Below are 13,969 nucleotides of genomic sequence, written 5' to 3'. Positions count from 1 at the left end.
GAGAGAGAGAGAGAGAGAGAGAGAGAGAGAGAGAGAGAGAGAGAGAGTCCCAAGTGCGATAATGACGAAGTGATCCTCTGAGCGGAAGCTGCACACGATAAATAAATACCACACATCCAACGGCACAGCGCAGTTGTTGGTCAGCTGCATAACTGAGCTCGTCGTTAAAATCTGCGATCCTGCTCGGAGATCAGTTGGGACGGACTATTGGTAGCCGGATTTCATTCACATTGGTGCGCGTGCGTATTCCGTACTGTGACGGGCAAAAAACATCGGCATCGGAACCACCTTATCATCAGATCAACCAATCAACCGCCATACCAACCATGTGCGAGACAGGCGCAGTGAAAGCGTGTGATAATAGGTACAAGGAGTGGGAAGCAAACGAAGAAATTCGCATCTTTCGCGAGTATTTGCGCATCCCAACGGTACATCCGAACGTGAACTATGGTAAGCCGGGTCCAATCGATGCGCCAATTTGCCCCAACAAACAAACATACAAGCTCATAGTGGACCTAGTCATACCAAGGACCCATAAAGCAGGCTGCTTATGGGGTTTCACACAAAAGGGACTGTTGTAGTAATTCAGTTCCAAAGTAAATGTAGTTGAATTTCGTTCTAAATATTTAAAATTCGATGTGAAGCGTATAAAGTAGCACATTTTTTCTCAAAAACTGGTTACATGACAGATTCAGTTTCAATAAGAGATAAGATTTTTACGACACGAGGAACGCAATCTCCGTTGCACTGTGCGTTCTGTCGAGCAGATAGAAAACATACTATGACATAGACGTAGGGGTTTTTTTTCCTGTTGGTCATACTACATTGCAGATGAATGCGTGGAGTTTCTCCGGCGTCAGGCAGCCTCTTTGGATCTACCGGTGAAGGTGATCGAGGTGAACCCGCGCAAACCTATCGTTGTAATCACGTGGGAAGGTACGGACCCGGAGGCAAAGTCGATCGTCCTAAACTCGCACATGGACGTGGTGCCGGTATACGAAGCGCACTGGAACCGACCTCCCTTCGAGGCGGAAATGGACCACGAAGGACGCATTTACGCGCGTGGCGCGCAAGATATGAAATGTGTCGGGATACAGTTCCTTGGTGCTATACGAGCTCTGCAGCGTGAGGGCGTACGCCTGAAGCGCACGCTACACGCAACGTTCGTCCCGGATGAGGAGATCGGTGGCAAGCTGGGCATGATGGAATGGGTCCATAAGGAATCGTTCCGTCAGCTGAACGTAGGGTTCTCCATCGATGAAGGAATCGCCGGTGAAGGCGAAGTCTTCCCGTTGTTCTACGGCGAGCGTAGCGTTTGGCGTAAGTGTGTTTGTCGCTATCCCTTGTCCATATCCGTATCCCTTGTGTTATCATTGACCTGCCGCATTTCTGCCTTGTTTACGCCCAAAAGATGTTTACTTCAATATTTCGGGTACACCCGGCCACGGTTCGCTGCTGTTGAAGGGTACCGCCGGCGAAAAAGCACAATACATTATCGACAAGCTGATGCGCTTCCGAGAAAACGAGGTGAAGCGGCTGGAAAATAATCCAGACTACACGATCGGTGACGTTACAACGGTGAATATCACCAAAATGAAGGTGCGTAGATGCCTTGAGGCAGGCCGGAAGCGTTCTACAAACCGTCAACGGTTCACTTTACGAATTCTTTCTCTTTGACCCATGTCACTTGCAGGGAGGGGTACAGGAAAACGTGATCCCACCGGAGCTGAGTGTATGTTTCGATGTCCGGCTAGCAGTAGACGTAAACCATCTGGAGTTTGAAAATCAGTTGCTGGATTGGTGCCGGGAGGCAGGCGGCGGTATCGAGCTTGAGTACGACCAGAAGTGCCCATACGTGAAGCCGACCGTGCTCGATAACTCCAACATATACTGGGTAGCGTTCAAGGCGGCACTAGACGAGCTAGGATTGAAGGTGAAGCCACAGATCTTTCCCGGTGGAACCGACAGTCGCTACATTCGTGGCGTCGGCATTCCAGCGATTGGCTTCTCGCCTATGAACAATACTCCGGTACTACTGCACGATCACGACGAGTTCTTAAAAGCCGATACCTTCCTGGAGGGCATTCGCATTTATAGCAAGATCATTAAAAATGTGGCCAACGCCTAGCCAGTCGGTAAATTGTCCCCTTTCCCACAGTCCTTTTTATCCCTTTTTTCGGTCCAAATAAAAACAAAACAAACAGAAGAAACCAAGCGTCTTCTTATCTTTATTTCTTCAGCAAGTGATCCATATAAGCGCCCGTTACTAAGTCGGCCGATGAAATCTGTAAACGCTCCATTATGACTTCCGCTATGCGTTTCCCTTCCTCGGGCGTTTGGTCACTACGAAGAACTACCTCTAGCTCCAGAAAGAAGCCCAAATCGTCCACATCGTCCAAGTGGATTCGCGTCTGATCGTGCAGAAATAGAAGGCGCCGTTTGGAAACCCGGCCCCGGACGCCCACCGTGCTGGCCAATACCCGTTCCATGCAGGACGGATCATCGAGCTCGAGCAGCTCATAGGACGACAGTTTCGGTCCCGGTACATCCGTCCGATCGTAGCTTATCAGTTCGGATTTCTTGTGCTGTAAAAAGGTTCCAACAAACAAAAGATAACACTCAGGCGAATTTATCACCGTCTACGAACTGTAAATTTGAACAGCAACGTTTCAACTCAGCACAGTGAAGTTGCGCAAAATAGCAACTTCTTCTAAGCTTATATAAATTGCTACATCTGGCCCCAATGCTCGTTGTCGTACTTCGACGAGTTTGCACTCGTGTTTTGTACTTATCAAATTTAAACAAACTCAAGCAGCCCAGCTCTCGTAAATCCCGAATACAGCAGTGAGCGATTGCTACGACTAATTGCTTACCGTTAGATAGCGAAGTTTGAGCCGACCGTTAGAAGTGTTGAAAAACACGTCCCTTTGCACGATCAGCTCACCTTCGGAGCCTGTTAGCTCTTCGACGGTCGCGACAAGCTGCTTGAACGCCTCGAACCCGCCGAGTTTTGCTTTAATTTCCACGTTCCGCATTGCCGGTACTGCTGATTCCATTGCCACTTTATAGCGTAACGAAACAACTGTGCAAAAATAAACACATCAATGTCAGATGTTCTAAAATCTTCTTCGCATCTTCTTCTTATTATTGGGCAACAACCGCTGAACGGTCTCAGCCTGCACCAGACCAGAGCCAATGTTAATCTCTGGATGCTTTCTGCATCCAAATGTTGACAAAAAAAGACAATCTTTCGGCAAATCCGCATTTCACATGCACAGCCCATAGAATATCGATAATCGGTTGAATTTCGAAAGCACCCATTTCGAAAGGTTTCAAACGAGTGTCACACGTTGACAGCTGTATGTTTGTTGATATCGAAAGATATCCCAAACAACAAACGTACCAAACGTGTTTCGAAGCTGAACTAGGAACAGGCTGCACTTGTCGTGTTTTGTACATTCGTAGATGCACAATTGCATTAGCAATGATTACCAACGCTAACAACGAATGGCCAGTTAGTGAAAAGCACCCAGAGACGAGATGTAAATTTTTCGTGCTGCGCAAAAAACGATTTTGCAAAATGACGGTAGGTGTTGATCGAGAATATTGTGGCGAGCATTCAACTTCCGCGTCGTCGGAGCTGGCAAATTTGGCCGGATCATCAACGATAACCGGCGGACGTGTGGTTTGTCCACTCGATGCAAAGCATACTGTTGCCGCGAGCAAACTCGAAAAGCATTTGAAAATCTGCAATGCACGAACTCCTGATATGCTTCCCGCGTACATCGAACCCGGCGTAAACAGTGCCTCCGGCAACGAGAATCCCGATTCTACCGAAACACCTGTCTCACACAAGCTATCTACTACACCGACGGAGCAGCTGATTGCTCTGATCAGCAAGATATGCGAAATATTTGACACTCACGTGGGCACTATCGAGGAGCGGTCCCCGCGCCACTCCATTCTCGATGGCGAGCTCAAAAATGCGCAGTACGGTCCGCAAACGCTTAAACATCTTTCGCAGACATCTGCCCTGCTCGGTCTGCTTGACCACTATGGATTTCTGTGCAACGATACGGCGTTTGTGGAGTTCGGCGCAGGCAAAGGGCAGGTGGCGTACTGGATGGCCAGGGTGGTGCAGAACGAATTATCTAACTGCAGAGTGGTGCTGATCGATCGTGCCTCGCACCGCCACAAGCGTGACAACAAGATCGAAGACCGCACGATTGTGCAACGCGTCCGGGCAGATATCGCTGATCTCGTGCTCGCTAAAGTGGAGCCAAACGTCCCAAACGGTCGCCGGTTGGTCGGTCTCGGAAAGCATCTCTGTGGCAGTGCAACTGATCTGGCACTGCGCTGTATGGTACGATATGCTAAACCAGAAGGTGCGATGCGTGCGCGTGGTGCAATTTTTGCGCTTTGTTGTCATCACCGATGCGAATGGAGAAGCTTTGTCGGGAAACCGTTCCTACTGTCGAACGGTATTGGGCAACCTGAGTTCGACAACATCGTGCGTATGGTTAGCTGGGCTGTCTGCGGTACGGGAAGCAGCCGGGAGAGGCGAGCCGCGGAAGAAGCATGCAACAGTCAGACGAAATTAAACCGCTGCCATTTGACACAAGCTGAGCGTGAAATAGTGGGATGGAAGTGTAAACGAATTCTTGACGTTGCTCGCAAAAAATACATGGAACAGCATGGCTTTGAGTCACGCCTGACGTGCTACGTCACGCGCGAAATCACTCCAGAAAATATTGCCCTCGTGTGCATAGAGAAATAACACGGGGACACACCGACATAGTGTAGATAAAGCGAAAAATACAAATGTATCCTGTTATGCCTTCGTATGAATTGGATGGGTAAGATGACAAACATCAGCAGCAGATTCATGAATGGTCCGAAAACGTACAGAAATTTACCGAAGCAAATGTATTTTGCGCTACATCTCATGGTCGCTATATTAGAGTAAGAATCCGTTAATTGGGTTAGTGCTGTTAAAAGTCAAGCCAGGCATTACGATGAAGAAATGTTTCAAACCAAAAGAATGGAACTAAATGCTTCGTTTAGGTTTCTGAGCTAAGTTCAGATAAGTCAGATAAGATTTGTTTTCGCCCGAAAGTAAATGTAAACAAGATGCTTCATGATTCAAACGCACGGAAACACCCTGTAAGATACCTAACTTTCATTTTGTACTTATTAACTTATTTTTTTTATCAAACCATACAAATCATCGAAAGCCAGCATAGTTACGCATGCATTCGTCGGTAATGAAAACGGAAAGTAATCATTGCGAATATAATTTTCAAACAAACCGTGTTTAGCAAAACATCAGACATGTCATGCTTTGTAATTCCAGCATTCTAACTTCAAATCGTTGGAATACATACAACACTGACAGCATAATAATGGTGCAGCAGCCAAAACTAGCGCACTTTCTCAGCGTACATTGCCGCTAACACTGCAATTGTTGCTGACAGTCCACTGTTGTTGGCAGATGTGGCGTAAGTACCGGGTTGTTTTTTAACCATCTGTCAACAGTTTTAGCCTCCAACTGGTTGCGTGTTATTTGAACTGGCACGATGACTCTTCAGTTTAACTGAGCAGCGGTGCATAAATTTTCGTGTTCGGACGTCCGATGTTATCAGCTCGCCACTATCGATCATCCAATCACGATCGGGAGGTAGTCAGTGTGCTCACGTTCGTTAAACCATTGCCTTTACAAGTGTTACTTCTGGTACAACAATCTTTCGAAATTCACAGGTTAATTTGAATCGGACTTGGATTTCCTAACACTTGGTTCGTACCCAGCAAATGGCGTTCAGCAGTGAGTACAGTACGGAGGAAGCACAGAAGATCGAATGTGACTTCAAACGCCTGAAAGACAAATGTTACCTCGACCATGCGGGTACGGCGCTGTACGGAGAATCGCAGATGCGTGCTGTCCAGGAACTGCTGACCGGAGGGTTATATTGCAACCCTCACACTAGCCGCACGATGGAGGATCTTATCGATTTGGTGCGATATCGGGTGCTGCGGTGGTTTAATACACGCTCTTCAGAGTATAGCGTCGTTTTTACGGCTGGTACAACGGCCAGCTTGAAGCTCGTGGCTGAAACATTCAATTTCGACACGGATGATAAAGCTGGTGCATTTGTTTATTTGCGCGATAGTCACACGTCCGTGTTGGGGATGCGTGAGATCGTTCGGACGGGCAGAATCGCAGCGATCGAACGGAGGGAACTACTACGAGCGCTGAACGAAGGTTGTTCACGTCCAGTCGCAGCTACCGGCCACCCATCGCTGCTAGTGTTTCCCGCGCAGTGCAATTTCAACGGTGTCAAGTACCCGCTCGAGCTACTCGACGTTATCGAACGGAACGGTCTCCCAGGTTATGTGGGTGACACCTTTCACGTGTGCCTTGATGCGGCTAGCTACGTTTCAACCAGCCGCCTTGATCTCACACGTCACAAACCGGCCTTCGTCTGTGTTTCGTTTTACAAAATATTTGGCTATCCCACCGGTTTAGGTGCGCTACTAGTGCGTAAGGATGAGGAAAGCTGTCTAACCGGCAAGCGGTACTACGGTGGTGGCACCGTGAAGATTGCGATGAGTAACAAGAACTTTCACGTTGGGCGTGAAACCCTTACAGAACGATTCGAGGATGGAACACTTAACTTTCTGTCGATAGTTAGTCTTTTACCATGCTTTGAAACACTCGAAGGCCTCATTTCACCGACCGCCGAACTTACGACAATCGAGCGCATCTCGCAGCACACGTTCCGCATTGCGCGCTATTGCTTTCAACAACTACAGCAGCTGGAGCATGCGAACGGAAGCAAAGTCATCAAGCTGTACCACGACACCTCATTCGGTGATGCACGATCACAGGGTGCGATCGTCAACTTCAATGTGCTGAACGACACCGGAGCATACGTAGGATTCGCAGAGGTGGCGTGTATGGCAAGCAGCCATAGTATTTACCTGCGAACTGGATGCTTTTGCAATCCGGGCGCCTGCCAGCGGCATTTGCGGTTAACGGACGAGGATGTTTGGCGTCACTTTCAAGCCGGACACGTGTGTGGCGATGCGAATGATCTGATCGATGGACAGCCGACTGGTTCGGTGCGTGTTTCGTTTGGATATATGAGCCGGGTGGCGGACGTGGATCGCTTGGTGAGCATGATTGCGCGCTGCTACATCCGGCGAACGATTCCCGGTCCTCTCGCTATAAGTCGTGAAGAGATTGTAGCGCACTACAAGGACCACGACCGCTCTCGACTCGTAGAGATCTGCCTGTTCCCGATAAAATCGTGCGGTGCCTTCCGTGTGGCTGGCCGTGGAGCGGAGTGGCCACTGTGCACGTCCGGTCTGCGGTACGATCGCGAGTTCGTTATCGTCGACGAGCATGGCCTTGCAGTTACGCAGAAAAAGATTACTGATCTGTGTCGTATCCTGCCGAAAATCAATTTGGAGACTCAGGCTATGACCCTGCAGCATCCGCAGATGGAATACGACTTAAAGATCGATTTGCGTCCGGTGACGAGCGATGAATGGCAGCGTGTACGCATTTGCCAAACGAAAGTATGCCAGGACAGTGTGCAGGGTGTTGATTGCGGGGAGGAGGCTGCAGATTGGATTAGTTTGGCACTCGGTGTATCGGGTTTGCGTCTTTTGCGTCATTCATCGGACATCAATCAACGCGCCCATCGCAACGGAAGACACCGCGAAATATCACTGAATAATCAGGCGCAGTTTTTACTTGTAAATCGTACGTCAGTACAGTGGATTTATGATCGGATAGAAGATTGGGATGCGCTCGGACCAGCCCCTCCCCCGCTTGACTCGTTGGTGGATCGGTTTCGCGGGAATCTTATCGTTGAAACAGTGCGTCCACTAGAGGAGCGCGAATGGCGCCAGGTAACGATTGGTGAGCGAACATTGTCAGTCGACGGACCATGCACCAGGTGCCAAATGATTTGTATTGATCAAGCAACCGGTGCGAAAACAGTGGAACCGCTGCGTACCATTGGTCGGGAGTTTGGCGGAAAAATGCGCTTTGGAGTGTATTTATCACTCGGAGAGACCTTCGATGGGAACGGGACGCTCGTCTGCGATGCGTCGGTTTCTGGTACCTACGAGTAGTGGATGCTTATCAGTTATAATGCCACTTTGAGGGTTCCGAAAAGCATGGTCTTTTTCGCGTTCGAGACATGTTTTATTCATTAGTTACTACTAGCCATCTAATAAAATATACTATACAATAAAAAATAACATGTAGTATTCCTATACATGCCTGTCTCTGGGCATATGGAACTGAACAACTAGAACTGAAAGAAAACAATTTGCTATAACAATTTGTGTCACCTAGTTCGTGACTTAGTACAGGCTTGAAAATAATAATCCCAAATAGCAGTATTTGATTAATGGTCCTACATTGTGCTCATTTCACTACTGCTACCGAGCCCATCAGACGCTCCTTGCATAGCATAGCTGGTCGTAATGTTCGATAACATTCGATTCACCACATCTCGCAGTAGGTGCGGCTTACAGTGCTCCTCTAACCAAGGTATCACGCCGGACGTCAGTTCAGCAAAGTCGCTCATTGGCAGCTGCTCGAACGTGAGAAACATTTCATCCATGATGGCACGGAACACTTGAAACTTAACGTCATCGCTAAGGCGCGCCTCAGTGCGTCCTGGTGAAGCCTGCTGATGCTGCAGCATATGCTCGTAGTTCTTCTGTATAATCCGCAGCGCCATCACTTCCTTCTGAAGCGAGGCTCGTTCCTCCTCAAGTTTTTTCTTGTTCTGCAACAAATAGCCGATGTAGTCGATCGATTTCTGCAGTACCGATGCCTTGCTGAGCTTGTATCCAGAAGCGTCCGGTTGCTGGCAGGTTGGTACTAGTTCCTGGAGAGAATCGTATCCCTTCTTGATCGCGTCGCGCCGTTTCTGCTCTGCCTGCGTGTGCGCTTCACGACGGCGCTCTTTGTAGCTGAGCGTAGTACTCTTGTTGTCACCCGAATCTTCTTCATCTTCTATTGCGAGAAGGAAGAAGGCAAAAAGGCTACAGTTGGACAGTGCAGAATAAGAACAAACCCCGTGTTCGGCGCCAGTGGGATGGTTCCCAGAGTGTATAAGTTGGCTGAAGTACCACCTACCGGAATTGTGGGCCGACGACGTCGGGGTGTGAATGCTGCCCGCGCTCGAACAACGCGAAAACATGCTGCGATCTTTCTCCGGGGGGCTTGAGGGTTCCATCTTCATATCCACTTCGCATTTGATGCCTTCCCATAAGCAGGTTTTATTTGTCAGCGTGGTGAACCGAAGAGGAGAAATATCAAATGTCAAGCATTACATCATCCGGCAGCTACTCTTATCCAGCACCACAACCGCCTAGCGGACCTGGCCTGCAACAGGTGCACAGGACTCCCTCTGCTAGCGGACGAACGCCTTCGTTCGCCAACTTGTTAAAAAGTCTTGCATCGCTATCGATGCAGTCGCACCATCTTGTCCCCCCTGTCTTTCTGGACAGCTTAAGAAGACTTCACGGGGCTGGTTCGTCGTCCGCCATTCTCATGACATGCCCAGACCACCGGATCAAGACACTAACGTCTCTGTACGGTGCGTACAGTTCGCTGTTGTATCAGCTCTTCTATCGTCCGTCCACACAAGCAGGATCAACAATCATTCTGAGCACTTTCCCCTCGGATGTGACTAAGAGGGAATCCATGCCTCAGAGGTGATTGCGAGCACTGAGATAGTCAAGGGTTTTGTAAACACAGCTTTACCAGTCTCGCTCATCTCGCTGTAACAGCTGTTTTCAGACTGTAGAATGACTGTTAAAGAGCGATGAATTTCCTCCCTCCGGCTGTGGTGAGGGGAGGAGTAGCATCAGAAGGCTTCTCGCATCGGGAGCAACGCTTAAAAAAAGGTCGCTAGCAATCTCATCCGTTGTGTCGTTGCTATTGCTAAAAACTTTGACCCTAGATAGGTACAGCTCGAGACCGATTCGTACTATTGGTCGCTTATTAGTACGTCACCACCACGTATGCATTAGTAAATTCAAGCATTGACTTGGCTGATGTGCCTCACTTTGGTACCTGGTAGGGCTACCATTTCTTGATTGTCGTTTGTTCATCACTTACCATCACTCATTTGGCACTGTGCACGGATATCTTTCGTAAACTATCAATTTTCTTCTGTTACTAATCAGTCGAAGGTGAGCCTTGTGACTGTGCCTGTTGCCACTTTATCAGTGTGCTTTGCAGTTACTGTATCAGCTAACACCAGCACCAATCGGATTGTCCAACAAGTCGCATCCAGCCAGTACTGAGCGCCGTATGGCTAGAGACAGCGAATCCGATTACGAAGGACGGGCACACATTTAATTGCCGAGCACCGAACTGATAACACGCCAGGGTATTTGCTGCGCACGACACTCTGTTTGATAGAACCAAAAGACATTGGAGATGCCAGAAAAATAGCGATTCTGGCTCGGGGTTTCCAGATTCGCGTTTATCAATAAAAACAAACATAAGCAACACAACAAAACCTCAGTCAGTGGCCATACACGGGCTGTTATTTTGTACAATTTCCTTTTTTTTATATCGATGTGACATTGTCAACCATCATCATCTAGTTGTGTTCGTGATGGCGAGGCCTGTTGTGTATGTGTTGATGGTTTTTTTTCGTTGAACTTGGAAACCACGGGCAAGGATCGCTACGTTTCTCAGCGTCGCTCTAATAAAGTACAGACGAAAGTTGTTTATTTGCAAGCACCCTTCTTTAGCGCAGTTTCAAGAACTGCTTCCGCCAGCATCAAAATAATTGTATGGCATGTTGTGCACGCACTATCATTCGGTGGTGCGTCAATAGGGCTTCGATCGAAACAGGCGGGTAGTTTCAGTTCCATCCCTTTCGCTACGGCGTATTCGTTGCTCTGATGTAACAAAATCATTATTTCCCAATTTCATGTAATTGATAAGTAATGTTTTTTATGCTTATCGCCTTTTCTGGCCGTATATTTATAAGCATAGTTTTCAACCCAATCGCAACAACGTGGACACAAACATTGACAGCCATCGCTATGCAGTATTGTTGGTGATGACGGATGCATTTGTTTACATCGCGGAGCAGTCATTGAAACTGCGTTTCAATGACTACTGAACTGCACTAGCAAGTAGGCAAAAATCAGTCAGCAACTACCAAATGCAATTAATTATAGGCATAGTAAGATTTTCTAATATATGCATAACCATTATATTATTTCATTATTACACTATTGGTACTAATAAAGGATGTGCCGGTGGTCGTACCAACAACCTATGCAGAAGCAGCTTATAAGTATTCCGTAAAAACAAAAATAAAAAAAATGAATGTGATGTGGAGTTATTCCGAAACAGTGTGGAGAAAGTGTGCAATTACATATTTTCAATTAGAACAAGCTGTTTGAAAATTTTTTCAGCCGCATACTCGAGTTCGCCCTTTCGGTTTTGATGTGACCACGATATAAACGATGAATTCGACATTGGCAGGGAAATCTAAGCTTTTCCCACGGCAGGTGCAGGTACGACTAACACTTCCGACAGAGAGAGAACGATCGGTTGCGTTGGGCAAGTGAACGGGATGCATACGATCAATATCGACATGCAGCAAGCGATCATCGAGGCGTGCGACGTTATGGACTATAAGCCAGCAGCGAACTGCATTCGTGACTGCGTCCTTTTTCAGCGCAGATGTTTGTGGAAAAACCAGTTCTAAGCCTTTCGTTCCTCGCTCTCCGTATAATTGTTTGTCATTATTGTGCTGTTTGTGTTCGCGTGTCTAGTTCGTGAAGTTTTTCATCCCCGTGATATCAGTGCACTGTTCGTGGCGATCTTAACCGCAAAAGCTGTTTCCAGGGCTTTGTTCATGTGCAAACGGCTGGTATGCCGGTAAAGAGTTGGTCGTTTTATGCGATTGTCGTTCCTCTTCAATGGTATCATTTCCAGGAATTATCCAACGCTGTACACAGGGTAAGATGCAGGAACAAGAATCCAACGAATCCTTTAGACCATCGCAACCAAGTAGCACAACTTCTAGCGATCAACACGAAATCGACGGCTGCTCATCTTCGCTAGATGTAACTAAGATCAGTTGTCTGCTACCGCCGCTGCATGGTGCCAACATTAAGTACAGACTATCGTCATTGTTGCTGTATTAATTAACAACACATATAAATGTGCATAATACAACGTCTTGACAACTGTACAGGCGCTGTCATTTTGCGGAATTTAATTTTTCATGCCTAGAGTGGATGCTGAAAGCCATCGCCATCGCCATGTTGACGACGGCGAATGCAGGTCCACGTTATTTGTGTAATTTTAAAGTACATAAAACCTCAAACTTGTTATCGCCAGAGTCGCTATATTAAATTAGAAGCAATAAAATTACCATCGACCTTTAGGCAATTAGGTGATGTTACCAACATTACTGCACGGTGTGCTGTACACGCACTGCCATTTAGTGCTGTGGAGCTCTAGTGATTAGTTTGAGGAAGTCGGTTATATATGATGAATTCTATCCCGCCTAGAATTCTAGTTATATCTGATGAATTCTATAACCGTAAATACAAAGTTTTCTTCTCTCCGTATATAAACCTACTCGCAACAACGAGTCCAAAGTATTGACGGCCACGGCTTTGCATTAGTGTTGGTGACCTGCATTTGTTGGATGCATTTGTTTACATTGCTTAATTGCTTAAGGATCGATGGTAACTTTATTGCGTCTACTCTAACATTGCGACTCTTGTTATCGCTTGGATTTTATGTAGGTAACATTCAACGGTGCTAGTGGGCAACTGGTTGTAGATGCAACAATACGGACAGCTACTTTTCGTGGCGAAGCGTTCCGCTATCGCTACACTGCGTTCTAGTGGATCCCGAAGATCCACAACCACTGGCGCTAACGAATAAGTGACCGGCTCCAAGTTTGCTTATTCCGCTGTTAGTTGCTGGCACAGTGGCAAACAAATTGCTCGTAATTGCCTTCACAAATAGCACGCGAAAAGTAACCAGGCCAAGGCTTCATTACGAGTGAACAATCTTCATTCTATGACTCGGGGGTGCAGTTGTCGTTCTACGGTACGAAGTATGTGCATACTTTACATTAATAATATAATTTTTGTGCGAATCCCACCAAACACCAAATTTATGTTTGCACCACCTTCAGCAGTTTGAAGTCGCCGTTTACGATATGCTTCATAGCAAAGGAACGTCGGTGCGGACAACCTTAGTCCTTAGGCGACCCAGCTGGGTATGGTCGATCAGAAGCATGCTACGACACCTCGCATTACGATGCATCATATCAAATGAGCTTTCAAGCCACATACACACTAACACTTATGTGTTTGGCGGCTTATCTGTTTTCTTGCACCTGATTTTGCGCCACGCTTCTTCGTTGAGACGAGCTGTCGGCGAGGATTCGGTTGAAAGAGAGCGATAGAGAAAAGCTTTCCCCCATAAGACCCTTAAAATGAGTTACAAAAATACCTTAGAACACATAAAGGAGAAGCCCAGCAGTTTGCAATGTATAGCACCCACCTGAGGCATAATTACAGTACAGCGTGTGTAGAACACACAGAATGTGATGTTTTTTGTGCTGTAATCTTATAATGTAACTTCTACCATCTTCAATTCTGAACGAGCGACTCTTTAAATATTCTCTTAGGGTTTAGCCACCCACACACACACACACAATGGCTTCCTAAAGCTAGTGCCACCCACACCTGGCGGTCGATTTGTCACACGCTTTCCCAAGCTTAAATATCACCAAAGAGGGTTGGCAATTTCTTCTGGCTACGATGCGCCGTGTTGATCGTTGATTTTCGTTTGTTCGTTTCCTGGCGATTCCCTCCGTTTTCGGTTACCTCGTTCTCTCTCTTTCTCTCTCTCTCTCTCTCTCTCTCTCTCTCTCTCTCTCTCTCTCTCTCT

At 47.2% G+C, this 13,969-nt stretch overlaps 6 protein-coding genes across 10 annotated transcripts in view; 4 read left to right on the top strand and 2 right to left on the bottom strand.

Annotated features, from left to right (window-relative positions):
- Nucleotides 1-123: 123 nt before the first annotated feature.
- On the top strand, nucleotides 124-2,204 carry LOC131213802 (aminoacylase-1A-like). The gene is made up of 4 exons (XM_058207930.1): nucleotides 124-450; nucleotides 832-1,320; nucleotides 1,412-1,599; nucleotides 1,694-2,204. The coding sequence occupies exons 1-4, from the start codon at nucleotides 327-329 to the stop codon at nucleotides 2,126-2,128; spliced, it is 1,236 nt and encodes a 411-aa protein (XP_058063913.1). The 5' UTR covers nucleotides 124-326; the 3' UTR covers nucleotides 2,129-2,204.
- A 5-nt stretch (nucleotides 2,205-2,209) lies between these two features.
- On the bottom strand, nucleotides 2,210-5,980 carry LOC131213804 (uncharacterized). Of its 3 annotated transcripts, none has more exons than XM_058207935.1 (3): nucleotides 5,890-5,980; nucleotides 2,874-3,082; nucleotides 2,210-2,585 (listed from the first exon to the last, which is right to left on the bottom strand). In XM_058207935.1, the coding sequence occupies exons 2-3, from the start codon at nucleotides 3,054-3,056 to the stop codon at nucleotides 2,229-2,231; spliced, it is 540 nt and encodes a 179-aa protein (XP_058063918.1). In that variant the 5' UTR covers nucleotides 3,057-3,082; nucleotides 5,890-5,980; the 3' UTR covers nucleotides 2,210-2,228. The 3 variants fall into 3 exon arrangements, with proteins under 3 accessions (XP_058063918.1, XP_058063919.1, XP_058063920.1); XM_058207936.1 differs by lacking the exon at nucleotides 5,890-5,980 and adding an exon at nucleotides 5,695-5,733; XM_058207937.1 differs by lacking the exon at nucleotides 5,890-5,980 and adding an exon at nucleotides 3,926-4,016.
- Nucleotides 3,431-4,821, top strand: LOC131213800 (tRNA:m(4)X modification enzyme TRM13 homolog). Its single transcript, XM_058207929.1, has one exon. It carries the CDS (start codon nucleotides 3,485-3,487, stop codon nucleotides 4,775-4,777), a length of 1,293 nt encoding a protein of 430 aa, XP_058063912.1. The 5' UTR covers nucleotides 3,431-3,484; the 3' UTR covers nucleotides 4,778-4,821.
- On the top strand, nucleotides 5,697-8,256 carry LOC131213799 (molybdenum cofactor sulfurase). The gene has a single exon (XM_058207928.1). The coding sequence runs from the start codon at nucleotides 5,809-5,811 to the stop codon at nucleotides 8,137-8,139; it is 2,331 nt and encodes a 776-aa protein (XP_058063911.1). The 5' UTR covers nucleotides 5,697-5,808; the 3' UTR covers nucleotides 8,140-8,256.
- On the bottom strand, nucleotides 8,176-10,578 carry LOC131213803 (max-like protein X). Of its 3 annotated transcripts, none has more exons than XM_058207931.1 (3): nucleotides 10,145-10,578; nucleotides 9,158-9,283; nucleotides 8,176-9,063 (listed from the first exon to the last, which is right to left on the bottom strand). In XM_058207931.1, the coding sequence occupies exons 2-3, from the start codon at nucleotides 9,274-9,276 to the stop codon at nucleotides 8,427-8,429; spliced, it is 756 nt and encodes a 251-aa protein (XP_058063914.1). In that variant the 5' UTR covers nucleotides 9,277-9,283; nucleotides 10,145-10,578; the 3' UTR covers nucleotides 8,176-8,426. The 3 variants fall into 3 exon arrangements, with proteins under 3 accessions (XP_058063914.1, XP_058063915.1, XP_058063916.1); XM_058207932.1 differs by having other exon boundaries at nucleotides 8,176-9,034; XM_058207933.1 differs by having other exon boundaries at nucleotides 8,176-9,031.
- Nucleotides 10,579-11,855: 1,277 nt separating this feature from the next.
- Nucleotides 11,856-13,969, top strand: part of LOC131213987 (protein spitz-like) — a 12,811-nt gene continuing 10,697 nt past the window's right edge. The window contains exon 1 of the mRNA XM_058208272.1: nucleotides 11,856-12,013. The gene's annotated coding sequence lies outside the window, so the exon portion shown is untranslated. The remainder of the gene's footprint in view (nucleotides 12,014-13,969) is intronic.

The sequence above is a fragment of the Anopheles bellator genome, chromosome X (genome assembly GCF_943735745.2).
Source record: "Anopheles bellator chromosome X, idAnoBellAS_SP24_06.2, whole genome shotgun sequence".
Lineage (NCBI taxonomy): Eukaryota > Metazoa > Arthropoda > Insecta > Diptera > Culicidae > Anopheles > Anopheles bellator.
Note: the sequence above shows the minus strand (reverse complement) of the source record. Positions and strands in the feature narration are given on the sequence as shown.

What these genes read in the sequence shown, in the direction of transcription:
- LOC131213803 (XM_058207931.1), bottom strand. Translation starts at nt 9,276, where the DNA reads ATGCGAAGTGGATATGAAGATGGAACCCTCAAGCCCCCCGGAGAAAGA. An exon ending in GTCGTCGGCCCACAATTCCG is followed by an intron (nt 9,064 to 9,157) that starts GTAGGTGGTACT and finishes GTCCAACTGTAG; the next exon opens with CCTTTTTGCCTTCTTCCTTC.
- LOC131213804 (XM_058207935.1), bottom strand. Translation starts at nt 3,056, where the DNA reads ATGGAATCAGCAGTACCGGCAATGCGGAACGTGGAAATTAAAGCAAAA. An exon ending in TCAAACTTCGCTATCTAACG is followed by an intron (nt 2,586 to 2,873) that starts GTAAGCAATTAG and finishes ACCTTTTTACAG; the next exon opens with CACAAGAAATCCGAACTGAT.
- LOC131213800 (XM_058207929.1), top strand. Translation starts at nt 3,485, where the DNA reads ATGATTACCAACGCTAACAACGAATGGCCAGTTAGTGAAAAGCACCCA.
- LOC131213799 (XM_058207928.1), top strand. Translation starts at nt 5,809, where the DNA reads ATGGCGTTCAGCAGTGAGTACAGTACGGAGGAAGCACAGAAGATCGAA.
- LOC131213802 (XM_058207930.1), top strand. Translation starts at nt 327, where the DNA reads ATGTGCGAGACAGGCGCAGTGAAAGCGTGTGATAATAGGTACAAGGAG. An exon ending in CGGCGAGCGTAGCGTTTGGC is followed by an intron (nt 1,321 to 1,411) that starts GTAAGTGTGTTT and finishes TACGCCCAAAAG; the next exon opens with ATGTTTACTTCAATATTTCG. An exon ending in TGAATATCACCAAAATGAAG is followed by an intron (nt 1,600 to 1,693) that starts GTGCGTAGATGC and finishes TGTCACTTGCAG; the next exon opens with GGAGGGGTACAGGAAAACGT.